This window comes from Eutrema salsugineum, unplaced genomic scaffold (assembly GCF_000478725.1).
Source record: "Eutrema salsugineum unplaced genomic scaffold, Eutsalg1_0 scaffold_2, whole genome shotgun sequence".
NCBI classification, from domain to species: domain Eukaryota; kingdom Viridiplantae; phylum Streptophyta; class Magnoliopsida; order Brassicales; family Brassicaceae; genus Eutrema; species Eutrema salsugineum.
Window position 1 is genome coordinate 9222972 of NW_006256829.1, and position 26872 is coordinate 9249843.

The following is a 26872-nucleotide window of genomic DNA, read 5'->3' on the forward strand; positions in this document are numbered from 1 at the left end:
TTGAAACTAAACATTTCGTTTGTTCTTTTGTTCTAACGGAATCTCTTGGTTCTATTAGAGGAAAACTCATTCTCTGTCAAAGTCGGTCCAAGCCGGTGGTAAAAGTATCCAGCTCCCAAAGCCATCATTTTTTTCTATAGCGAAACTCCCAAATCTGATTAAATCTAACACACACAAAAAAAAGTGAAAATATTATTATCCAAAATACTAAACCCAAAAGAAAGAAAAAAGAAAAGATTACTCAACAAACCGCGTGAACTCCAAAGCCAATTGAAGACAGCTTTTTACTACAAAGATGGCCCAATCTCCAGCTGTTGCATCTAAAACGCGCCTTTCCCTTTCACCATATACGAACCTTCCTCTTTCGACCTACGACCACTACTATAAATACATATGCATTCGTCCATAAACCCTCAAAATCACAAACCAAAACCCAATAGAAGAAGAACAACAACAAACAAATAAAAACCCCAAAAACAAAACTCTAAATGGCGACCAATTACTTCCTTCCTCTGTTTCTTTCTCTTATCATCTCCTCTGTTTCAGCTAATTTTCAAAGAGACGTCGAGATAACTTGGGGAGATGGACGTGGACAGATCAAGAACAATGGAGAGCTTCTCACTTTATCTCTTGACAAATCCTCTGGATCTGGTTTCCAGTCCAAAAACGAGTACTTGTTTGGTAAAATCGACATGCAAATGAAGCTCGTCCCTGGAAACTCCGCAGGAACAGTCACTACACTCTACGTAAGTTGAATAAGCAAATCTCAATTTGACATTTTGCAGTTGTGACGATTATAATTACGAATTAGAACTGATGGGTTTGTTTAATTTCTTGCAGCTGAAATCACCTGGAACAACATGGGACGAGATTGACTTCGAGTTTTTAGGGAATCTAAGTGGAGATCCTTACACACTTCACACGAATGTCTACACACAAGGCAAAGGAGACAAAGAACAGCAATTCAAACTCTGGTTCGACCCAACAGCTGATTTCCACACTTACACGATTCTGTGGAACCCACAACGAATCATCTTCACCGTCGATGGAACTCCGATCAGAGAATTCAAGAACATGGAATCTGTAGGCACTCTGTTTCCCAAGAACCGACCAATGAGGATGTACTCTAGTCTCTGGAACGCAGATGACTGGGCCACGAGAGGTGGTTTGGTGAAAACCGATTGGTCTAAAGCTCCTTTCACTGCTTCGTACCGTGGATTCAACCAAGAGGCTTGCGTTTGGTCTAATGGCAAGTCTTCTTGTCCAAGTGGCTCGAAACAGGGGACTACTGGCTCGTGGCTGTCACAGGAGCTTGACTCAACTGCTCAAGAGAGGATGAGATGGGTGCAGAGAAACTACATGATCTATAATTACTGTACCGATTCGAAAAGGTTCCCTCGAGGCCTTCCTAAAGAGTGCTTAGCTGCGTAGAGAGTAAAGAGTTGAGAAGAGAAACAAAAAAGTCTAGTTTATTATTTTTTCTTTGTTGGTTATGAAAATTCTTTTGTTTTTATTGGTAGATCACATGAATTATATTGATTCGTTTGTACTAATTTGTTAATGCAATATTCTCTTTGTTACAACAATATATCTTTTTTCACTTTTAAAGGCTCTCGTAGTTCGTTCCGTTTTAATTTTATGCTCCCGAGTCTGTCCAAAAATGGCCGCTTTTGTTTAGTTGAGCAATTACATCGAAATCAAACTGAAATTGTATATGTAAACTTAATTGGTATCATTAGTTTTATGATTTTATCCCACACAAACCGAACTAAGCCGGTTTTAATATAACTGATGTAGCTCTAAAAATTTATAAACCCCTAATTCAAACATAGTACTAAGATAATTTGATAGAGCTAAAACTAATTTATTCATAAGAATATATTAATCTATCTTCCTTTTTTTCTTTTTTTTTTTATCCACAACCAAACATAACTAAGATAAAAATTTGCCTAACTGAACTAAACAACATACTAACTACTAAGTTTAGGCAGAACCAAATAAAGAAGGTGAAACCAAAAACCAAACATAAGCCGAACCGGATTGGGCAGACTTTGACCGAAACAAAGAACGAGCACACGTAGCATGAGGCAATACTAAACAAATGCTTGCTTCACAACAAGAACCAGCTGTTCACAGAATAAGCAACACAAGAGTCACAAACGGCGAACTAAACTCCAAAAGGAGTAAGACTAGTCTCCCTTGTATAAAGTCCCCCAACACACAAGGTCCCAATGAATGTAATCAATTCTCATTTTATCGACACACAAGCAAGCATGGACCGTTCCACTTTGATCTTATCTCTACTATTCACACTCACCGCTTTGACCTCGACCTTCTTCTCCCTGGTTCTCGCCGGAACGTTCGACACAGAATTCGACATAACTTGGGGTGATGGTCGTGGCAAAGTCCTCAACAACGGAGAGCTTCTCACTCTGTCCCTTGATAGAGCCTCCGGCTCTGGTTTTCAAACCAAGAAAGAGTATTTGTTCGGAAAAATCGATATGCAGCTCAAACTTGTCCCCGGGAACTCCGCCGGAACCGTCACTGCCTACTACGTTAGTGTTACACAACATCATAATTATTTATTATATGATATTACCATGTCAGATTTTATATATATAGATTAGAGTGTGTGACTCACATGGGTGTTTTTTTTATCATGTGCTATGAAACATGCAAGTAAATATAAGCTAGTTAGAATTTTTAAAAAAAAAAACTATTGAAGAAAATGTTGAATATGTAAATAAATTGGAACTTTAGTTAAAATAACAAAAGTAACACATTAAATATACGTTTAATATAAATTTTGCAAATAATATTTGTATTCAAATAGTTCTATGTTCTTGATATTACTTGATAGGTCTTCTATGCTTTTTTTTTTTACATGAGTAACGGTTCGTGGTTGCTTTTGATGCAGTTGAAGTCAAAAGGTGATACGTGGGATGAGATTGATTTCGAGTTTCTTGGTAATCTAACTGGTGATCCGTACGTGATGCATACGAATGTGTATACTCAAGGCAAAGGTGATAGAGAACAACAATTTCATCTCTGGTTCGATCCAACGGCTGATTTCCACACTTACTCTGTTTTATGGAACCCTCATCACATCGTGTAAGTATTTTTTTATTTTATTTTTTTATAACTAGAAATTTCAAAGCCTTAACATGATAACATCTAATCCGTCTTTCATAATATATATATGTATTTTGGTGCAGTTTCATGGTTGATGGAATTGCGATAAGACAATTCAAGAACCTAGAACATAGAGGGATCCCGTATCCGAAAATGCAGCCGATGAGGCTCTACTCGAGTCTGTGGAACGCTGATCAGTGGGCTACAAGAGGAGGTCTTGTTAAGACCGACTGGTCCAACGCACCATTCACTGCTTCTTACAGAAACTTTAGAGCGGACGCGTGTGTCTCCTCAGCAGGAAGATCATCCTGTTCTGCGGTCTCACCGAGATGGTTCTCTCAGAGGCTTGATCTAACGGCTGTAGATAAAATGAGAGCGGTGCAGAGGAAGTTCATGGTCTATAACTATTGTACCGACTCCAAAAGGTTTCCTCAGGGATTTCCAAAGGAGTGTCGTCTTCAATAGTTTTGGGAACTTGTCTAGTTAAAATTAATGTTTGGTCCGAAAAACTCCGAAGCTAGTAGTATATATGTATATAGGTTCATCCAAATTATGTATGTAATGTAATGAGTCTGTGTGTTAAACAAAATTCCTCTGTTCTGTGTATATATACATAATAAAACGCGTGTGAATTATCAGTTATGATGGGTTTTTCTCAACAATATGTATCATCTGTGTTTGAAATATTAATCCCATACATTGTTCAACCATCTGTCTACTAACAAAACAATTCCCAATGAATTGCAAAGTGAGAAAGAACTTATACACTCAGATTGAACCACCATTCAGTTTTTCCATGCAAACCTCTTCAAAAAAAGTTACCAGTTACAAACCCGCCGGTAGCTCTCCCATGTAATTACCAATGCGGCGAGTTAAGAAATAAAAGATATCTTTCGTCGACTCTAATATAAAGAAAAATATGCTTTCATCGACTGGTCAAAAATTCATCTCTCTTAATATCTTAAAGCTAATTTCTCAACCATAGCTTGCTTTACCAGCAACTACGCCAGTGAGATTTTATCTCTTCTCTATATCTCTCCTTTTCTATTCATTTATCAATAATATCTGTGTTTATATATTGCTTATGCACTATTTTTAATTACATCTCTGATTTTCATGTAATTTCGTGTGTTAGTTTGAGTTATCCCCAAACTTTAAACTGTTACTTATGTGCAACTGGTACAATCAAATATTTAATTTATAGCCTATAAGAAAGCACAGGAATACGAAAGCTATGGGGATAATAGATACTCTCTAGATACTAAGGAGGAATGGAAGCATGGTTTGCTTGAGGATCAAAATTTTTATTAGTTTAGATTGAAGTAAATTATTCTCCCAAATTTTTTCACAGAAAGAAGTATTTGTTGTAAAAACGATTATTTTTGATGAATTAATTTTACATACTATTCAAAAATAGGAATAAAAAGCAGATGACATGTGGGTGATTTTTATCGGTTTTTTATTCCATGATAAACTATCGAGTGTTTTGAACTTTTGACTATGATTGACCGAGATTTATCCACCTGAAATGAATATTCTGAATTCTGTTTGAGTATTATGCAAAAAAATGGGAGACTCTGATTCTCTGAAGAATAATTCACGTAGTTGCCTTAATAATGCCTTAATAAATTATGCGTGACAATTCTTAAATACTGTATGTGGCTGACATGTCCGTTCTAAATTTCGAAAACATGTCGGTCCATTTTATCAAAAACCAAAACAAAATAAAATATTTCGAGTTATTGCTTAATTAACTATACAAATTAACTAAAAATGCCAACCGAACTGTTTAGAAACGTTTTTTTTTTTTCTTATTAAAATTTCTTATATGAACCAGACTTATAAGTTTGAGCTAAATGCATGAACAAATAAATAAAGAAAATTAAATCTAGCTAAAAGAAAGAAACAACATCACCCACATGTATAGTTTATATGTAAGTTGAACGACTAATATATGTTTATAAGTTGACATAATTCATCCATATGATATAATTTAAAAAATCGTTAGTGTACGACTACCACGTTGATAATGGGACTCCACGAACCTCTAATGCAGTCGTTTTCTAAAACGTCTCTCTATATATAAACACCAAACTCCGATCATATTCAAACCATCAGCAAAACAATTACTTACAACAACAACAACAACAACAACAACAACAGAGCAAAGAAAAATGGCAGCTTTTGCGACCAAACAGTCTCTGTTGTTGTTGTCGTCTCTTGTGCTCTTGATTGGTGTATCCACCGGAAGTTTCTACGACAACTTCGATATCACGTGGGGTGATGGTCGTGCCAACATATTTGAGAGTGGACAGCTCTTGACTTGCACTCTCGACAAGATCTCTGGTTCAGGTTTCCAATCCAAAAAGGAGTATTTATTCGGAAAGATCGATATGAAGATGAAACTTGTCGCCGGAAACTCAGCCGGAACAGTCACTGCTTATTACGTACATAACATAACATCTATCTCCGTTTTCTTGTGAATTTTTTGTTGCATTGAGTTTGAATCTGATCATATTAAGAATGTTTTCACAGCTTTCATCTAAAGGCGAGACATGGGATGAGATTGATTTCGAGTTCTTGGGAAATGTTACTGGACAGCCTTATGTTCTACATACAAACGTGTTCACCGGAGGTAAAGGTAACCGTGAGATGCAGTTCTATCTCTGGTTCGATCCCACTGCTGATTTCCACACCTACACCGTCCTTTGGAACCCTCTCAACATCATGTAAGTAATGTGGCTCAATCAAAAAATATCATTAGGCCTTAACCTTTATCAAGAAGAAGCTTGATCCAATCGATCACCGTTCTTGATTTTGTGTCTTTTCTTGTTTCTTGGAATCTCAAAAGCTTTCTAGTGGACGGAATCCCAATCCGGGTGTTCAAGAACAACGAGGCTCACGGTGTGGCTTACCCGAAGAGCCAGCCGATGAAGATCTACTCGAGTCTATGGGAAGCTGATGATTGGGCCACGCAGGGAGGTAGAGTCAAGACCGATTGGACCAACGCTCCATTCAGCGCTTACTACAGGAGTTTCAACGATGTTGATTGTTGTAGCAGGACCTCGATATGGAATTGGGTTACGTGTAATGCCAATAGCAACTCGTGGATGTGGACTACACTTAGCTCCAACCAGCTCGGACAGATGAAGTGGGTGCAAGATGAGTTCATGATCTATAACTATTGTACTGATTACGAGAGGTTCCCTCAAGGCTTACCCACCGAGTGCAACCTCGGCTGATCATTGTCTTACCGAGAAAATTCAAGCACTTGATGCAGTTTCTTTCTTTCTTTCTAATTTTTTACCTCATGATTTGGTTATTCTTTTGAGTTTCTAAAATTTGTTTCCCTTATTGGGTAGTTGATATTTCATGTTACGGTGATATTGTTGATTTTTTTTTTAAACCATAATAAAATTTGATTCGAACCTAACCAGCAGACTAACCTGAGAATAGATCAAAGAAACAGAGTTTTCTGACATAACACAGAGCAAAAACAGAGTATTCTGTTATGATAACATAACAAAGTAACGAAATAGAATGAGATTTCTCTGTTATATTTATTCACCTGGGCCTTGGGCTTTTCAACACATAAATAAGTCCGTCAGCAAACTTGTGGTTCACTTAAACTCAAACCAGCTGAATATGTCTTAAACCATGATTAAACCGAAACCACAAACCAACAGGATAACTAAATCATTAATATTTAATAACAATAAGAATTTTTTTGGTGGAACTTTCCCATGGATAATAATAATATAAAGACCGTCCAAGATGTAACTATTCATTTTTTTTTTGGGTATGGAATCCTTTTAAAAAATTGTATTAGTTTACTTCTAACCAACGTGCATGCTAAAAAAAATCACAATTTTTTTTTAAATGTAAATACGTAATTTTTTTCTTAAAGATGTAATAAGTCATCAATGTTATATATCGATAATTCAACTCAAAATGATTGACTTTCATGTCACAGATGTTTAACTACATAATCGTTTTTTAAACTCACATACATAAAATTTAGAATTTCTTAAGTCTGGCTGATCACAAAACAGAACATAATCATTGTAGTAGAATTACTCTAACTCATGTCTAATCTCTCTTTCTTTTATGACACAAGAAAACCATATGGTATATCTAATAAAAAAAGACTTTGATATACGACACCGTTTGGACCCACATGTTAGTTCATTACGTCTGAAACTCTTACTCGGTATATGTAGAACAAGAAAAATAAAACGAAGATCGATTAAATTGAGATAATGACAAAGGAAGTTCCATTAGAAAACTTGTTGGTCTCTTGTAAATGATGGACAAGATTGGTAACTAATAAAGTTTAGAAGGTTGCATATGTATTTGGACGACAACACTCATCTCTTACACATCTCTTCAGTCACATGTCAACGAAAGCTATCAAGATTCCATGTATCGGTTCCGACGTGAAAGAGATGATAAGTATTTTAACGATAAACCGGCTTGACACTATTTTGAATGGTGACCGTACAAAAAATCGGTTATTTGTTATAAAAGATGATAAATCTTAAGCCTAAATTAAATCTATAGAAAATAAAAACATGAAAAAATATTTAACGTACACAGCTTAAATTTATTACCATTTAGAATGAATTATTCGAGCAAATTATGAAAAACTTTAAACCATCGGTTTGTCATAGTTTGGTTTAAGTACAAGTTGTTAATAATTATTATATGAAACCCATGATCAACCGTAAGTCTAAAATTTGGTATCTATGATGTTTATAAAACTAACTTGGATTATGTTTCCAACACTCGGTATCCTTTGTTTCATAAAAAACTGAAATTAATAGAAGGTGTTATAATGTAAATTTCAAGGTGTCCTAGATTAATTAATATGGCATCCGCTTTTTCATTTTCTTGGTGAACTTTTCTTGTGTTCAAATTAACATTACTTACTTTTTGGGCCATCAAGAAGGGAAACATTATCTCAAGGAAGTGATCATCGTGACTTGCTCAATTCAGACATTGAATTATTGAACTAAATGTCCTAATTTTATTTCATGCATTCTCTCGCTCATACACGCCACTAGATATACCTTCACTCGGGTCTATTATATTTTCTTAATTTTATAATGTATTGTACACTTGTTAATTACCGGTTAACCAACTAAAATAAAATTAGATAGCCATATATAATTGAAGACAAATATTATTTTCACCTTATGTAATATAGTTTACAGTGCCATATTGAAGTATATTCTTAACTTTCTTCCAGATTAAAAAAAAAATTGCAACTATTTTTATTAATTTCAATACGGCACTGTAAACTATGGTATTGCCGGCTGTCATATGCTTAAAAACAAGAAGCAAATGCATGATGAATAATAAAGTACCAAGTACATGTAATAACTTTACGAAACTAGATTTCCTCATTAGGAGGCTGAAAACTTTTACAATTCAACAAATAACGATATGTCAACAACCTTTGTTCGTGATAAGTCCCCTCTTATTTATTTTACTTTTAGAACGGCACAATTTATGGATCTTATGGTGATATATGTTCTAAATTGATTCCAAAACAAATTAGTGAAAATAGTTGTAATATAATTCTTATAAATGAATAAGCAAGAAATAAATATTATAGTTCGAAAATATTGTAATATAGAATATTTAATAAAATACGAATCAATTTGTTGTATGATACAAAACTTTGCTGTCTATTGACTTTGGATTTTTCCGTTCTTTGAGTGTGTACTTAAACGAAACCTTTAAGTGATGACAATTGAACGTCAGAAAGGTTATATACACTAAAAATGTTTTAACAATCAATTAAATCTCACCATGCTATTTTAAATTTCTGTCAGTAATAAAAATTGTAGATCTAAGATGTTATGTATTTGATTATTTAAAATTAGACGTATTCTTTTCAATTCTACATCATTATTTTTAAATGTTAGAGTAAATAACATCTTAAAGTGAATAATGTCCATTATATAAATTAACTTTATATTATTTAAAAGTTTTGATATTCAAGCATGATATATAATCCGAACATGGTGAAAATACTCATCTAGTAAATGTATAGAGATGAAAATATCAAACCTCGGATATTCATTAAAATATTGGTGGTATATGTGGGAAAAAAAACTTATGACTAGATGACGTAATGAGTTCAATAGAGGAATATGGAATTATTAGTAAATATACGGATAGATACCGATACGTATAGATATGTATTTATTAGTGTCATATGTGGATAAATGTTATATATATAGAAACTTACTTAACTAAGTATAGTTTCGCTGCACATGTCTCCTTGTCGGGGCACATTGTAATATTGATCAATAATGTATGATATATAAGCGACATTCGTCCATTTTATAATGCAGTAATATATATGCTCATACGATGTATAATTAGAATAACCATCCATATGATAGAAATACTCATCTCTCTCTCTCTCTCTTTTTTTACTTAATAAAAAAATACTTTTCTTTTAGTAAAATCTTGTAAAACGACAACCCAAAAAAAAAAAAGGTATCATCTTCCAAACCGAAATTTTGTTTTGAATTAAGGACTATAGTTACAACGTGAATCCGATTTAACATAAAGCAAGCATAGCTAATTAATAAGTAATAGACTTATCGAAAACAATGAATTTAAGGTTTAACAATTGATATCATAATGTGACTAAACAAAATAGAAGATTATTTTTTAGAGCCTTAACGACAAGTCAAGGTGACTCATCTCCTGATCCTGATCAAGACTACTCTCCGGCACACGACGGCCTGAGAAATTCCTCGAGCCGCCGCTGTCGACAAATCCTTCGTAGCCACGGCCGTATAGCTCAAACCGACCAGAGAACGGGTAAGGCTGATCGGAATCAACAGTGGTTGAGGATCTAAAGAGTTCACGACTCTTTTTGGCTAAGGTTCTTTCAAGCTTATGAGCGTTTTGATGACCACCAAGAGCTTGAGAGCTGTAAAACTTTCTTTGACAATAGTTACAAGAGAAGACCCTAGGCTGCTCCAAACATGATGATGAGTTCGTGGAAGAAGAAGAAGACGAAGACATAGAAGAAGGCTCGAGAACAAGTTCTAGGTTTAGTTGGTGGTTCTTGTAACTTGGTAGGCTCAGACGTAGAGATGTGTTTGGCTGATAGTCCATCTCTAAATGTTTAGAGAAAGGGAAAGAGAACGAGAGAGACAGAGGGAACGAGAGAGAGAGAGAGAGAGAGAGAGAAAAAGAGAGGAGAGAAGTGTGTTTGAAGGGTTTGGGCTTGAGGGGCATTATATTTAAGGTGTAAAGGTGCGTAGGTTTGCACAAAACTCATGTTGGGTGCAACTTCGACTGTAAAGTATGGAGAGAGAGAGAGAGAGAGAGAGAGAGAGAGAGAGAGAGAGAGAGAGAGAGAGAGAGAGAGAGAGAGAGAGAGAGAGAGAGAGAGAGAGAGAGAGAGAGAGAGAGGGAGAGAGATGAGACATGGAAGCTGAAAGAATCAGTGGGGATCCGAGTGTTGTCGCCTCCATTAATGGCACCCTTTGAACCCTTTGTCGGTCCATCTAATATTATTTTCCTCCGAGTTTTATTTATTACCTAATACATATACTATTAGTAATTTATTTATCTTTGAGATAATAGAATTATATCTAATGGTATCGTTTTAATGTGTTGAACACCTTAAAAATGATGTCCCATGTGGTTGTTGTTAAGACCAGACACATAAGATATCAGTTTTTGAGCATTGTAGTTGATTTTAGGCCTTTTTTGTTGAACTAATTTATGCCATACATTTGCTTAATTCTTTGGACTTATAGACTATTCGGTATATGCAAATTCTATAGAATTTTTCAATCATACCAAAAATTTTCTAAGCATGACCAAGAAATCTATTTATGTTGAAGTTTAAATTATACCAAAAATAATGAGATAACGATGATGATCATATAAATAGAAAAGTCGAGTTATGTGACTTTACTAATTAATCGCTTACGATGATGTCATGCTCAAAATGAAATTATCATACATGTTACATGTGGTTGTTAAATATATTCAGTTTTATCTGAAATCGTTTGATTTTGAAAAAAAAAAATCATTCAAAATAGTTTTATTTTGTACGTTTCAAATTTATAATAAATGCGTCAAGTATCACAAAAATTTATCAAGTATCACAAATGCATCAAGTGTCACAAAAGCATCAAGTGTCATAGTTTTTTATAAAAAGTAATGCAGTTCATAAACTGTAGATAGAGGGGTTAGATTAGTTTTTTTCCTTAATTTCCGTGAGTGAAAACAAATAATTGGTTAACAAAATCATAAAATGCAACTAAGAGAAAAAAATTATCGTAAAAAGGGCATAAATGTCTAGATAGAAGGTATATAGAGTTTCAATCAAAACAGCTGTTAGGTTCACTAAATTATTTATGAAAAATGAAAGACTTAATATTAAAGCTCTCTTATCAAATTTCCAGTAATGGCAATGAACACTTGCCGTGATAAAGCTTTTTGACTCGGCTTAAACATGTAAGATGATGTTAACCCCCAATTAATTGAAATCGTCGCCCACCGTACGATCAATCTCTCCATCCAACGGTTCACAACGAGTTCGTACCAGATAAGATGTGGACTGCGCCACAGTGAACCCACTTTGGATATATCACGTTTTGCCTTTCGTGAGTTTACAATCGTAGAAGTCATTTCAGTTTGAATTGTTTCAAATCATCAATTAGTATTAGTTACTTTAGATCAATGAAGACAAATCGATGTCACTTGTACATATGTTTCATTAAGACTTTTGTCGTTTAAAGATTGAGAGAGATTACGTTTTCGTACTAATCTCTCATGCTTGTTTCGCTTTCTTTAATTAATTTTCTTATGGGTCCGATCGATTTTTGAATATATGGTACTTTGCTAACCAGCCAAGTGAAACGGACTGATCATTTATTTATTTCTAAACAGATAATAACCATAAAAACCTAATGTCGGATAGTTTAGAATCATCATGTTCGACTCAAACAAACATGGGTTCTTATAAAATATCGAATAATGTTTGCCGTATAAGAATGATTAGTCAAAACATGTTATTTGAATGTCCCTTTTTCTTCGTCCTCTAAATTTTTTACAGGGACATTTTTTGGTGAGTACATTTGAGCAAAAGATGAAATTACAAGTTGATCAAATACAAGTGAAACACAAGTGAAGTAGTTACATGAAGCAAATGATGAATAACCAGGTATAGAAGAAGCGTAAGGCTAAGGTTAAATGAATATGAAACATGTAGATAGATAAGTTTCTGTAAATCGGAAAATTAAAATCAAACTGAAACTTAAATTTCTTTATAAATTAGTGATTATTTTTTTTGATAAATCTGAAATAAGCTGACTAATAAACATCTTATACTGAGTCATATGAAATACAATTTAATTTGGGTCACTGTTATTCCTCAACTATTAAAAAATGAAACTAACATGAAACTGGATCAAAACTCTAACTGAACACTTTATTAGAAAAATATTAGTATATTTTTGGTCGAAACCGACATAATTACCATTTTTAATGATACAAAAGGTTATATAACAATGGTGACATGATGTTGCACAAAAAAAAGTTATATAACAATGGTAAACTTTCAAATTTTTATCCTTTTAGGCTTTAACTACTACAATGTTGAAGAATGCATTTTCAAACATTCCTAATTATTTGGTTAAAAAGAGGAGTCCATGCATGTAAATAGTTATTTCCGTACCAGCAGTCAATTATGATAAATCATGTTTAACACTCCGGCGTAGTTTTTTTGTGTGGCTCTTATGGAATCTGAATGCAATTATGTGATTTGATTATGAGGAGACGTGGAAGATGAGGCGACCAAAATAAAATTAAAAAAGAAGGTTGGACTATGTTGCTGTCCACCTCAAATCTATTTGTCCTACGATGGGATGACATTAATACTTCATGTGACGATTAGTCTACAATACATAATTATATGTATATACTTTTTATTTATATCTCAATGCTATATTGTAACTATGGAGTTTACAAGGAAGTAATTGGACGAAACGCAGACGGATAAGTTATACGATAGATTGCGTCCATTATGACGCTTTTGTTGAACAAGAATATCAAAATTGGTTTAATTAGTCAAGTCTCCAACCTCTAAATCTATGCATGTACCTTCACATTTTCTAATTCTCATACAATTAAACAATGTAATATTATCTTGATCTATACTGACTGATATTTTAAAAGTAGTAACTGGTCCATCATAAATGGTATTTCGTGAAAAAATCTTTACAATTTTTTTATTTAAAGGTTGGAGATTAATTAAATCATTGTTTATTGTTTCTAGCAATGTGCTAGTTTGCCAAACTAGTGGGCAAAAATATATGTATGTAATTGCATATATATAAGGATTATGTTTGTTGGCAAAAATAATTTGGTTACCGTAAATTTCCACGTTAGTTGATTAATATCAAAATAGACAAATGCTTCGTTAAGAAAGCTCTTACATTACAACAGTTGTGGAATAAATAGGTTGAACCAATTAATTATTTGTTAAAGACATCTGTATTTTAATTAAATAATTTGGGCCTACTTTAACCAAATAAATTTTTAATTAATTTATTCTAGCAAACTCAGGATGGCACATGGGAAGTGAATGCCTGAATGGGACTGACTTATAAAGCTAAAGGAAAAAAAATCATTAATTTTTAATTTTTGTTGATTGTTAAAAACATATTCATCAAGTTGATTGGTTTTATGTAATTTCGGCGTACGACTTCGACCAATAGAAAAAATGAGACACATAACGCTCCCATTATGTCCACGTACATAGAGATAGAAGCAAAAAAAAAAAAAAAAACCAAGAAAGAGAAAAGAAAGCATGGGAGAATCAGATCTGATCACTATTAGATTAATAAATTCATAATCCATTTTTTTACGACTGTCGATTTTTTATTAAAAGAGAAGAAAAAGGGAATGATTAGAACCAGATTAGACCATGATTGTGGGATTATAATCTAAACAGTCGGCTAAGTTTGCGCTGAGCATGTTGTCTCTTTATCACAGACACAACATAACAAGATTTGTTTCACATGATTTGCTATGTTCATGTTAATTTTCTTTGGTTACTTCTATACAAATTCTAACTAATATTTAGGAAAAATAAAGATTAAAAATAATTTGATATGTATACTATGATCAGTCAAAGCATACCCTAGTCTTTTTACTTTGTAACAACTATTTGGTCTGTGATTTGTATATCTATGAATATTAATTGTATTTATATATCCATTGAAAGAACTTAGACGGGAATGGTTGTGAACATGTTTTTCCTTTGTCCACTTCTAATAACAATATCTTAGTTTAATATCAAATCCACATGGTTTGTGTTCGTGAATGGTATGCTATAGTAATAGTACGATGAATAGTAAAATAGAGATCTTGTATGATAGTAGATAGTAGAAGTAGAACTGAATAACTTATTAACACCTTATAGTTATTTAATGGTGGAATGTTGATTATAACTAGATATTTAATATATGTGGAGAAAAACATTAAAAGTACTGAAACAAAAAAACATTAAAAGTACTGTGTATACTGTGTATCCTTACACTGCATAGAAATTCAATATTTTGATATATAACAATATTCTCATAACACAAATGTGTTTTATTTAACATCACTCGATACTACTGAGTTAAACGTTGATGAAGTCTTCCACTATACATGTATGAATCTTGTTGACAAAAAAATATGCATCTTTTACATTTGTCTTGATGAAGGAATAACAATATTTTCATAAAAAAATGTGTTTTATTTGGTGGATAGATCTGAATTGTTTGTATGAACTATAGAGTACCTAGTTTCCATGAAGCTCCTTTGACGTTTATTTCTCATTTCAAAAATGTTTCTGAACTAAAAAAAACTCGGAGGAAACATCGTGGAGACGTAATTCCTACAAAAATCAATATTGGAAGCACATCGGAATACGTGTGCGTTTCGGAAACACAAAGAAATCTTGTCTTTTTTATTTCAAAACATAGTAACTACAATTCAGAATAGAAAGGATATATTTGGTATTTTTTATAACTTAAAAAACCTAGTTAATTTGAGGACTTTGAATCATTCATTTTCCCTTTCCCCAATCACTAAGAACGTGACCTAGAAGTCTAGAGCTCGAGAAAAAGAATGGTGGCTATAAGTAAGACTTTAATCATGTTTGATGAAACTGATAACAATGAGAATGATGGTCTAAATTTTTGACTGTGACGCTATCTTTCAGTCACATATCAATTTTTCTATTGTCCGGGAGAGGAAATAGGGAGAGGGGGTTTCCTCGGTGATGCCATCTTTCATTCCGTTCTCTTTACACCCCATAAATCGTTTTTTTTTAACGCTAGTCAAATCAAAACCGAGTCAAGAACAGAGAAGTTGTGGTTGATGCATGATAGGCCTTCCTGTGTCTGACCAAAGCTAAAAGTATATTGTTAAATGCAAAAGTATAGTTTTAATAGATGAATTCAGAATAGTTTTATAATGGGAAAATGGTCATTTAAATCCTCAAGTTTCAAATTTCGGCCATTTTAATCCCCACCTATCACGTAGGAAATTTTAAACACCAACTTTCCATTAACTCTGTTTTAAATCGCTAACAATATTTGACTCGTTATAATTAGGATCGACGTCCAAAAACGGACCAGTTTAACGGGGTCAAATCCTCGTTTAATCCTCTGTTAAAACAAAACGACGTCGTTCCTATTTTATCTCCAAAATGAAAACATACGATCAAACTCCCAAATCAGAAAATCGATTCTAAATCCTAACCCCCAAATTTCTCTCCAACTCGATTCAAACCCCCAATTTGCACCAAATTGAAGCCGATTTCACCAAATTGAAGCGTGGTTCGAATCTGTCTATCTCTATCGCGCCATGGCGAGGACGAGAGGAGGGAATAAAACGAAAGAGAAGAAGGGTTCATCATCATCACGGCGTAAGCGTAAATCCCGAAGATGATATCGATGATAAGACTGAACGTGAGGTTCTATCTGATGATGACTGCGCGGTTGTAGGTGATGAAGATTATAATGAGGTTGAGAATGGAGATGAGAACGCTGATGAAACAGTTGGTGAGAAAGGAGATGAGAATGCTGCAGAAGTAGAAGGAGCACAAGGAGAAGACGAAGAAACAATACCCGAAAAGCAATGCCAAGATTTAGTTGAATATTTCGGAGATGCAGTTAGAGATGAAGAAGGTGGAAGTAATGCAGATAGTGGAGATGATATATGGGACGATGAGAAGATACCCAATCCACTGTCATCCGATTCTGAGGAAGATGACGATGAGCGGGCAGAAGAACAACAAAGAATCAGAGATCGCGAGGAACCTGATGAACTGCTAGCATTGGGAAAAACTTTCAACACTCCAGAGATTTCAAGATTGCAGTGTTAAGGTATTCACTCAAAACTAGATATGACATCACAATCTACAGATCAGGATCTATAAAAGTTGGTGCGAAATGCTCTGATACTAAAGATGATTGTCCATGGAGAGTGTATTGTTCTTATGAGAAGAGGAAGCACAAAATGCAGATAAAGGTGTTCATAAACAAGCATTGTTGTGTGAGATCGGGTTATAGTAAGATGTTGAAGGTATCAACAATTGTTTGGCTATACTCGGAAAGGCTTAGAGTGAATCCAAAGTTGACTAAACAGGAGATGGTTGCTGATATCAAAAATGTGTACAATTTGGTTGTCTCCGAAGACCAATGTGCAAAGGCTTGTGAGTTTTTTTATTTGTAGAATCTGAGTTGATTTAAACCCTTAACTTAATGAGTTCATTTATGTTTGTTGATGTGAATCAGGAAACATCATTTGAAGGGGCTTCAGAACCACGAGCTACACAACCATCACAAGCTTCACAAGTACAGACACCTTCACAAGTTTCACAAGCACCAACAGTTTCACAAGCTCCACAAGCACCAAGAGCATCACAGAGACAAGCTCACGGGTATCAGAGACAAGGTCATGGTTCGCAGAGGAAAGCACATGGTTCGCAGAGGCAAGCTCACGGTACCCAACCAGAAGTTCATGGTTCACAAACCGAGTCTCATGGATCACAAACAGAGGCTCAAGCAGCTCAAGGTTGGGCACCTTGGTTTAGGTGTTCGCAGGGACAAGGTGGTGAACTCTAGTTTGAAGAAGTCTGGTTTTAAGCTTTCAAATGTATCGGATCACTTTGGTCATCTTATGTATTGAACCTTTTGTCGGTTTTTGGTCTTTGGTATCGGATTTTGTTGGTTTTTGGTATCCGATTTGGGTTGTTTTTGGTATCAGGTGTTGGTTATTGTTGAACAATGTTGGTACTTGATACTAAGATGTCTTTTGTTGAACAATGTTGTTTTTGGTATCAGGTTTGTCTTCTCTTTGACAATCATAAGAATCATGTTCTTTAATGAATCACTAAACATATGTAATGAGTCACTAAACATGTGTAATTTGTAAGTGTAGAAGCTAAGAGATTCAATCAAAAACAAATTCAAGTTTATTTCCAAACAAAGGACAAAGTTATGAAAAACATTCAAAGCAAAGAGATTCAATCTTCTACATCTTCTTACACTAGAAACTTGAAACCATTCTCCTTACACTAGTAGTTAGAAACAAAATGATACAAGCATGGACGAGGTGCGAACTGAGGGTCAGGCCGAAGGACTAGTCCAGGACGGAAATCAGGACCAAATGGCCGAGCTGAGCGAGATGGAGGTTCAGGAAGGAAAGTTGGCCGAGGTAAACGACCCAAGTCCAGACCTGACCGAGCTCACTGGTCCAATTACACGGTCCCGAGCTAAGAAGCTGTCCTTGGCCATTTCGAGGTTATATACCAATCTGATGACCAAGTTCACAGAAGCCACACCGAGCGACCGAGCTGTAACCCTCTTAGCTTATTCGGACGATGCGGCCCCTTAGCACTCTTTTTCCTTGCATCCGGGTTTGTCCCATGGGGTTTACCGGGTGGGGTTTTAATGAGGTTAAGGCCCACATCTTTCCTTATCCGAATTTGCTACAAGGCGTTACAAGAAGATGAAAGGCCATTCGCGCAAGAGAAGTCAATCGGTCATCCGAGGAAGCCGAGTGGTCCTTGATTGAATTCAATGCATGTATTTATTATTTCTGTCTTTTGCACTTCTTTCACGACTCTATATAAAGAGATCGAACCCTTTGTATTTTCTCATTCACTTTTGATCTAAATTTCGAGATTTTCTTTTGTTCTCTTTGAGTTTCCTTTCTTAGGTGGTTAGCCTTGAAAGTTTATTTGGGTTTATCGGATTCAATCCATAGGATTCGACGCAGCCTTCTTTGCATCTTGTTTTCGATTTCGTTCAATCTAGTTTTGGGGCAACAGGATTTTCGAGGCCAAGTCTCACGCCTGTTCATCCTTAACCCGCGAGATCATCACTTGGTGTCATCACCCCCTTGTTCAGTTCCCGTTTTTCGCGAGTTGGGCCTAAGGATCTTCGAGGCAACCCCTCACCCCTTAGCATCTCTCCGATCAAACCGATCTGGCCGAGTTTATCAATCCCTACCAAACGAGCAAGTGCAATTTCCTTGGGAGGATCATATCAAGTGGTATCAGAGCCCACTTGCTTAATCGGTAGTGTCAATCTATCTCTTTAACTTCCGCCTTTTCGCATCCCATTTCTTCTGTTATTTCCGTTAAAAAAAAAAAAAGAAATCGAAAAGTCCATTCAAAAAAAAAAAAAAAGGAATTTCAAAAGTCAAAAAAAAAAAAAGGAAATCGTATTCTTCTCTATCTATCTATTCTTATTCTTCTCCTTCAAACATTTGATAAACCAAGGGAACCTAGGGGCAGTCATCGTGAATCGATTAACTCCTTTAGAACCGGAAGAAAATCTTGTGTGGGTTTGTGAGATTAATAAGAGAGTGAGTGAATCAAAGAGAGAAACACTAGAAAGAATTTATACTAACGTGTTTGTTATTTTTGCGAGGTACGTGCATGTCATCTGACTATTCGTTGGAAGATTGCGAGTTCTATACATTCAAGGAAGGAAATCACGTTCGCTGGTATACTCCACGAGAAATGGAGGCCAAACTTAACCAAATAACCGAGATGGTGGAGCGAATGAGCCAAAGGATGGATCGGCTAGAAGTCCAGCCAAGGCAAGAGGAGGCCAACGACCAAAACCGCGAGGAGCCTATACATATCCGCCGAGACCGGAATTTCGAGCAGGAGATTGAAAACCCCTTCTACGCGGATAATCACTCATCCGGAAGTAGCCGAGTCAGGCCGCGAGGAAACCGTGGTGCACCCCGAGGCCGAGCTGGAAGAGACCGCGACCGAGGCAATCAGTTCCCAGGCCGAGATTTCCGACGTGAAGGAGGACGACCTCCGCGACCCATCCATGAACGAAGAGAAGCTGAACAGGCTCGAGGTCGTAACGATAATGACCTAGGAGGCATGAAGCTGCGGATTCCACCTTTCTATGGAAAGAATGACCCAGATGCTTTCCTAGAATGGGAAAAGAAGGTGGACATCGTGTTCAACTGCCAGGATCTATCGGAGAGGAAGAAGATCAACTTGGCGGCCTCCGAGTTCAATGGCTATGCCATAGACTGGTGGGACCAGATCATGATCAGCCGGCATAGGAACGGTGAACGGCCAGTGGAAACTTGGGACGAGATGGCCACTCTTATGCGGCAACGGTTTGTACCATCCCACTACCATCGGGAGTTACACACCAAGCTTAGGAGGCTTACGCAAGGGACTAAGTCCGTGGAGGATTATCACCAGGAGATGGAACGCTTAATGCTCAAGGCCGACGTATTCGAGCCAGAGGACGCGACCATGGCTAGATTTCTAAGTGGTCTGAATCGTGACTTGCAGGACCGAATGGAGCTACAGGAGTATAATGATATGGCCGAGATGCTACACAAGGCGATCTTGGTGGAGCAACAGCTTAAGCGAAAGGGAACCAATCGATTTACCCCTGGAGCCAATTCGCGACCTAATTACCGAGACGATAAGGCAACCTATCCCTCCCGATCCAACACTCAGCCGAGGATGGACTCGAAGCCGAACCCAGGCAAGACCGAAGCCAGCTCATCCAGGACGCGAGACATCGAGTGTTTCAAGTGTCGTGGGAAAGGACACTATGCCAACAAGTGTCCGAATCAGAGGGCTATGCTTATGCTCGACACCGGAGAAATCGTGTCCGATCATGAGGAAGATACCGAGCCGATCTATGACGAGGAGGAGACCGAGGAGCGAGCTGTGTCGGGAGAGCTACTAGTAGCTCGACGTGTTCTCATGGCACAAGAGCGGACCAAGGAGGAAGACCAGAGGGAAAACTTGTTCCACACCCGGTGCCTGGTCCAAGGAAAGGTGTGTAGTCTGATTATTGACGGAGGAAGCTGCACCAATGTGGCGAGCACTAGCATGGTGGACAAGTTGGGTTTGGAGACCCGCAAACATCCTCATCCTTACAACCTACGGTGGCTTAACAACCAGAGGCAACTCAAGGTCACCAAACAGGTCACTGTACCTATCACTATTGGACGGTATGAGGACAAGGTCATTTGCGATGTTTTACCTATGGAGGCCGGTCATCTACTTCTAGGACGGCCGTGGCAGTTCGACAAGAAGGCGATCCATGATGGGCTCTCAAACAAACATTCTTTTGAGCACCAAGGTCGCAAGATTGTCTTGGCACCTTTGTCACCACATGAAGTCTATCTCGATCAAGTTAAGCTGGAGCAGAATACCAAAGGAAAAGGTATTATGAGCGAATCCCAAAACACTTCACTTCAAAAGAGAGAGTCTGAGAAAAACCTAGAAATGGCCTATGAGGGAAATCCCGTGAGCAAAGAATCTTTTCTTGTGAGGCCTAGCGAGGTGAAATATGCCTTGGCTACAAAGCAAACATTTGTCCTTCTCATCTTAAAAGAAGCTTTGGCTAGCCATATTGACCCTGAGCCGGATTTACCGAGCAGAATCTCTCATGTTTTGCAGGACTTTGCTGATGTCTTTCCGGAAGACGACCCAGGCGGCTTACCACCTCTTAGAGGAATTGAACACCAGATCGACTTCGTGCCCGGAGCTACCCTTCCTAACCGACCTGCCTACCGTACTAACCCCGTAGAAACCAAGGAGCTGCAAAGACAGGTGGAAGAACTATTGGCCAAGGGTTACATTCGCGAAAGCATGAGCCCATGTGCCGTGCCGGTCTTACTCGTGCCTAAGAAGGATGGAACTTGGAGGATGTGTGTTGACTGCAGAGCCATCAACAACATAACAGTTAAGTATCGCCATCCTATACCTAGGCTAGACGATATGTTAGATGAGCTCCATGGTGCATGCATATTTTCTAAGGTTGATTTAAAAAGTGGCTATCACCAGATTAGAATGAAAGAAGGTGATGAATGGAAAACTGCTTTTAAAACTAAGCATGGTCTTTACGAGTGGCTTGTTATGCCTTTTGGACTCACTAATGCACCTAGCACATTCATGCGATTGATGAACCATGTTCTTAGGTCGTTCATAGGAGTTTTCGTGGTAGTTTACTTCGATGATATCTTAATTTACAGTAAGACCTTGGATGAACATGTGCAGCATTTGAAAAAGGTATTAGATGTGCTTAGACGTGAACGACTCTTTGGAAACCTTAAAAAGTGTACTTTCTGTGCGGATCACGTTGTCTTTTTAGGTTTTGTTGTGAGTTCGCAGGGGATCCAGGTCGATGAAGAAAAGATCAAGGCGATCCAGGATTGGCCGAGCCCAAAAACCGTGAGCGAGGTCCGGAGCTTCCATGGCCTAGCTGGTTTCTATCGCCGATTTGTCCAAAACTTCAGCACCATAGCCGCGCCATTGACCGAGATCATTAAAAAGGAGGTCGGGTTCAAGTGGGAACATCCGCAGGAGGAAGCCTTTCAGCTTTTGAAACATAAGCTAACCCATGCGCCCTTACTGGTACTACCTGACTTTCTCAAGACCTTTGAGATCGAGTGCGATGCCTCAGGGGTTGGAATTGGAGCCGTGCTGATGCAAGAAAAGAAACCCGTAGCTTTCTTCAGTGAGAAGCTAGGAGGAGCGACCTTGAACTACCCAACCTACGACAAAGAGCTGTACGCCCTGGTCCGAGCCCTACAAACCTGGCAGCACTATCTGTGGCCCAAGGAGTTCGTCATCCACACGGACCACCAATCGCTCAAGCATCTAAAGGGTCAACCGAAGCTGAACAAGAGGCATGCCAGATGGATGGAATTCATCGAAACATTTCCCTATGTCATTCAGTACAAACAGGGTAAAGAGAACGTGGTGGCCGATGCTTTGTCTCGACGATACGCCTTGATTTCCACCATGGACGCAAAGGTGTTGGGATTCGAACTGATGAAAGAAACCTACCTCACTGACCCCGACTTCCAGGACGTCTACCGAGCCAGTTCCAAATCTGCCCATGGCAAATACTACCAAAGTGATGGCTACCTTTTTTATGAAAATCGGTTATGCATACCTAACACATCTCTTCGTGACTTACTGGTTAGGGAAGCGCATGGAGGAGGACTGATGGGGCACTTCGGAGTAGCTAAGACTCTAAGTGTGGTGCAAGACCACTTCTTTTGGCCGCACCTAAGACGCGATGTGGAGCGAGTTTGTAGCCGGTGCACGATCTGCAAGATGGCCAAGACCCGAAGTCAAGGCCCAGGTATGTACACTCCCCTTCCGATCCCTAGTGAGCCTTGGACGGATATTTCCATGGATTTCGTGTTAGGATTACCCCGAACTAGGAGAGGAAGAGATTCGGTCTTTGTGGTGGTAGATAGGTTTTCTAAGATGGCTCATTTCATTCCATGCCATAAGACCGATGATGCATCAAATGTGGCTGACCTGTTCTTTAGGGAAATAGTTCGATTGCATGGGGTTCCTAGAACCATTGTTTCAGATCGGGACACCAAATTTCTTAGTTATTTTTGGAAAACCCTATGGTCAAAACTTGGAACTAAGCTTTGCTTTTCAACTACTTGTCACCCTCAAACTGATGGACAAACTGAAGTAGTTAATCGAACTTTGTCAGCCTTGTTGCGATCTGTAATTAAAAAGAATCTTAGAACTTGGGAAGATTGTTTGCCACATGTTGAATTTGCTTATAACCATTCGGTTCATTCAACTACAATGTTTTCTCCCTTTCAACTTGTGTATGGTTTTAATCCGCTTACTCCACTTGATCTAACCCCTTTGCCTTTGAGTGAAAGACTTAACTTAGATGGCAAGAAAAAGGCTGAGTTGGTTAAACAGATGCACGAGAAAGCTAAGGCAAACATTCAAAGAAAAACCGAGCAATTCCAAAGAAAGGCAAACAAAGGAAGAAGCAAAAGAACTTTCGAGCCCGGCGACCAAGTTTGGATTTATCTAAGGAAGGAAAGATTTCCCGAGGAACGGAAGTCTAAGCTGTTACCCCGAGTTGATGGACCATTCACAGTCTTAAACCGCATCAATGACAATGCCTACCAGATCGACCTCCGAGGTAAGTATACGGTCAGTTCAAGCTTTAATGTTTCTGACTTAGTTCCCTTTTTCCCAGATGGACCAGACTTGAGGACAAGTCATTTTCAAGAGGGGGGGAATGATACGAGCATGGACGAGGTGCGAACTGAGGGTCAGGCCGAAGGACTAGTCCAGGACGGAAATCAGGACCAAATGGCCGAGCTGAGCGAGATGGAGGTTCAGGAAGGAAAGTTGGCCGAGGTAAACGACCCAAGTCCAGACCTGACCGAGCTCACTGGTCCAATTACACGGTCCCGAGCTAAGAAGCTGTCCTTGGCCATTTCGAGGTTATATACCAATCTGATGACCAAGTTCACAGAAGCCACACCGAGCGACCGAGCTGTAACCCTCTTAGCTTATTCGGACGATGCGGCCCCTTAGCACTCTTTTTCCTTGCATCCGGGTTTTTCCCATGGGGTTTACCGGGTGGGGTTTTAATGAGGTTAAGGCCCACATCTTTCCTTATCCGAATTTGCTACAAGGCGTTACAAGAAGATGAAAGGCCATTCGCGCAAGAGAAGTCAATCGGTCATCCGAGGAAGCCGAGTGGTCCTTGATTGAATTCAATGCATGTATTTATTATTTCTGTCTTTTGCACTTCTTTCACGACTCTATATAAAGAGATCGAACCCTTTGTATTTTCTCATTCACTTTTGATCTAAATTTCGAGATTTTCTCTTGTTCTCTTTGAGTTTCCTTTCTTAGGTGGTTAGCCTTGAAAGTTTATTTGGGTTTATCGGATTCAATCCATAGGATTCGACGCAGCCTTCTTTGCATCTTGTTTTCGATTTCGTTCAATCTAGTTTTGGGGCAACAGGATTTTCGAGGCCAAGTCTCACGCCTGTTCATCCTTAACCCGCGAGATCATCACTTGGTGTCATCACCCCCTTGTTCAGTTCCCGTTTTTCGCGAGTTGGGCCTAAGGATCTTCGAGGCAATCCCTCACCCCTTAGCATCTCTCCGATCAAACCGATCTGGCCGAGTTTATCAACCCCTACCAAACGAGCAAGTGCAATTTCCTTGGGAGGATCATATCACAAAATTTGTTTCCTTAACCTTAACAACCACCACGTAAAGAATGATAATGGTGATGAGGCAAAGACACACAAAACAAAATGTGCTCATCCTTTTCATCCATCACATATCTTTCTTCAATACTTCAATCGAAGTCTTTACCTCCTCAACATCGGACTTGGCATTGCTCAGCTCACTTTCAATGCTTCTTAACTTAAGTAACCCATCCTCTACCTCTTCAAACACAGCATCCTCAACCCAATTAAACAAATGTCCCTATTGCATAAACAAGTATGATGGCTGTAGATATTTTTTGTTTTTTTGCTTGATCATTTTATTGTATAAAGACGTAACAGCTATGAATTGGAAAACGGTTTACCTCTTTTTTGCTTATGCAACGGTAGAAAGGTCTACCTGGATTGTCTTGTGTCTTCGAAGTCAAGATCATTGCCTCTAATCCACAAACACATTTTGAAGGCAATCCACGGTTCACTACACCGCATTGTTCCGAATTCGAATTCATCGGAATATGAAGTAATAGATGAGAAGAGATAGAACAGACGAGAATCGACCAGGAAGAATCAGACAGATGCGAACCACGCTTCCATTTGGTGCAAATCGGGGGTTTGAATCGAGTTGGAGAGAAATTTGGGGGTTAGGGTTTAGAATCGATTTTCTGATTTGGGAGTTTGATCGTGTGTTTTCATTCTGGAGATAAAATAGAAACGACGTCGTTTTGTTTTAACAGAGGATTAAACGAGGATTTGACCCCGTTAAACTGGTCCGTTTTTGGAGTTGACGTCGATCCTAATTATAACGAGTCAAATATTGTTAGCGATTTAAAACAGAATCAATGGAAAGTTGGTGTTTAAAATTTCCTACGTGATAGGTGGGGATTAAAATGGCCGAAATTTGAAACTTAGGATTTAAATTACCATTTTCCCGTTTTATAATATGTACTCATGAATTACGCAATGAAATCACTTTTTTTTTTAAAGTGTAACATAACAATATGATAAATGCTAATGAACGATATAAACATGTAAAATCACATTTCCGAAGTGTGATTATATATGCCAATCTACATTCCCTGTATCGATATTGGTAGGTCCATTACCCAAAAACTCAACTTAGAAATTTAATCGAGAGAGTCGAAGAATTCTGCGATGGACCACCTAAAGCAACACTCACTTAAGAAAAGAAAAGAAGAAAAAAACTGTATCGTATGGTGCAAGTCACTATACAAGCTTCAATCGTTATAAGCTTTAACTAGTTAGTGGATAAATCTGTAAACAACACAATCCATGTTAATATTTTTTTTTTTCTTATCAAAGAGAGGAGGATACTATGCATAATGCAATCTCAGTTCATCATTATACTGTGTTCTTATCCAAATCTCCAAGTCACTTTCTTTTCGCGTCTTGTCCTATATTAAAAGCTTGTATTTCTATCCACCAAGAGTTAACACATCCTTAAACAATCGAAAATAGCGACAGATTAGTGATATGAAATGTTTGGCTATGAAACAATGCTTAAGATAATGGTTTTGGAACTTTTTGTACATTTTCCAACGGGTCCATTTAGCAATAATTTGAGCTGTAATTAGGCTTTATATAATCATTTGTAGTTTCAGTATTAGACACTCCATGTAATGTATACAGCAATACATATCTAGAAAGTTACTGAATCTACATTTGTTGGAAATTTTGCAATGATATTAACATATTTCTCTTAAAAAAAAGTGTCTTTGTTATGTACAGAACAAGACGGCAGAATAAGCTTAAAAAAAGGGGGTTAAGAACATACGAAAAATTTACCTAACAAGAATAGTAAACATCTGATGAAAATATAGTATCAAAAGAAACTAAATGACCATGAAATATAAATCATCTCATATAATAAACAAATATAATATGTATATGATAAATTATTAGTTTAATTGGATAAATGATTAGCTGGAATTATCGATGAAATTGAGGGGGTAAAAGAAGAAGGCTTGGCAAAAAAGAAAAAAATAGAGGAGAACAAAATCAAAATGGATACGAATGGTTACACATTTGATTTCAAATTGTTTAAGAAAAGTTGAAGTAAGAAAAAGGTGGCAGACAAAAGAGTGAAGCAAAGTTGACAATTTGATGTTGCAAGCGTGAACATGAAACTGATGTCTTGTCATTTATTCCATGGTTCTTTGTTGTTTTT

General features: G+C 37.4%; 4 protein-coding genes across 4 annotated transcripts; 3 read left to right on the forward strand and 1 right to left on the reverse strand.

The window, feature by feature from the left end:
• Positions 1 to 396: 396 nt before the first annotated feature.
• LOC18016653 (xyloglucan endotransglucosylase/hydrolase protein 22) lies at positions 397 to 1602 on the forward strand. The gene is made up of 2 exons (XM_006401131.2): positions 397 to 746; positions 841 to 1602. The coding sequence occupies exons 1-2, from the start codon at positions 489 to 491 to the stop codon at positions 1429 to 1431; spliced, it is 849 nt and encodes a 282-aa protein (XP_006401194.1). The 5' UTR covers positions 397 to 488; the 3' UTR covers positions 1432 to 1602.
• A 634-nt stretch (positions 1603 to 2236) lies between these two features.
• Positions 2237 to 3770, forward strand: LOC18016654 (probable xyloglucan endotransglucosylase/hydrolase protein 25). Its single transcript, XM_006401132.2, has 3 exons — positions 2237 to 2555; positions 2918 to 3111; positions 3216 to 3770. The coding sequence occupies exons 1-3, from the start codon at positions 2274 to 2276 to the stop codon at positions 3595 to 3597; spliced, it is 858 nt and encodes a 285-aa protein (XP_006401195.2). The 5' UTR covers positions 2237 to 2273; the 3' UTR covers positions 3598 to 3770.
• Positions 3771 to 5300: 1530 nt separating this feature from the next.
• LOC18016655 (probable xyloglucan endotransglucosylase/hydrolase protein 12) lies at positions 5301 to 6374 on the forward strand. The gene is made up of 3 exons (XM_006401133.2): positions 5301 to 5579; positions 5668 to 5861; positions 5984 to 6374. Exons 1-3 carry the CDS (start codon positions 5307 to 5309, stop codon positions 6372 to 6374), a joined length of 858 nt encoding a protein of 285 aa, XP_006401196.1. The 5' UTR covers positions 5301 to 5306.
• A 3276-nt stretch (positions 6375 to 9650) lies between these two features.
• Positions 9651 to 10546, reverse strand: LOC18016656 (zinc finger protein 2). Its single transcript, XM_006401134.2, has one exon. The coding sequence runs from the start codon at positions 10393 to 10395 to the stop codon at positions 9820 to 9822; it is 576 nt and encodes a 191-aa protein (XP_006401197.2). The 5' UTR covers positions 10396 to 10546; the 3' UTR covers positions 9651 to 9819.
• Between the last annotated feature and the right edge of the window lie 16326 nt (positions 10547 to 26872).

Coding starts and splice junctions, on each gene's coding strand:
- LOC18016653 (XM_006401131.2), top strand. CDS start 489: ATGGCGACCAATTACTTCCTTCCTCTGTTTCTTTCTCTTATCATCTCC. Junction 747..840: donor GAACAGTCACTACACTCTAC/GTAAGTTGAATA, acceptor AATTTCTTGCAG/CTGAAATCACCTGGAACAAC.
- LOC18016654 (XM_006401132.2), top strand. CDS start 2,274: ATGGACCGTTCCACTTTGATCTTATCTCTACTATTCACACTCACCGCT. Junction 2,556..2,917: donor GAACCGTCACTGCCTACTAC/GTTAGTGTTACA, acceptor CTTTTGATGCAG/TTGAAGTCAAAAGGTGATAC. Junction 3,112..3,215: donor TGGAACCCTCATCACATCGT/GTAAGTATTTTT, acceptor ATTTTGGTGCAG/TTTCATGGTTGATGGAATTG.
- LOC18016655 (XM_006401133.2), top strand. CDS start 5,307: ATGGCAGCTTTTGCGACCAAACAGTCTCTGTTGTTGTTGTCGTCTCTT. Junction 5,580..5,667: donor GAACAGTCACTGCTTATTAC/GTACATAACATA, acceptor ATGTTTTCACAG/CTTTCATCTAAAGGCGAGAC. Junction 5,862..5,983: donor TGGAACCCTCTCAACATCAT/GTAAGTAATGTG, acceptor GAATCTCAAAAG/CTTTCTAGTGGACGGAATCC.
- LOC18016656 (XM_006401134.2), bottom strand. CDS start 10,395: ATGCCCCTCAAGCCCAAACCCTTCAAACACACTTCTCTCCTCTCTTTT.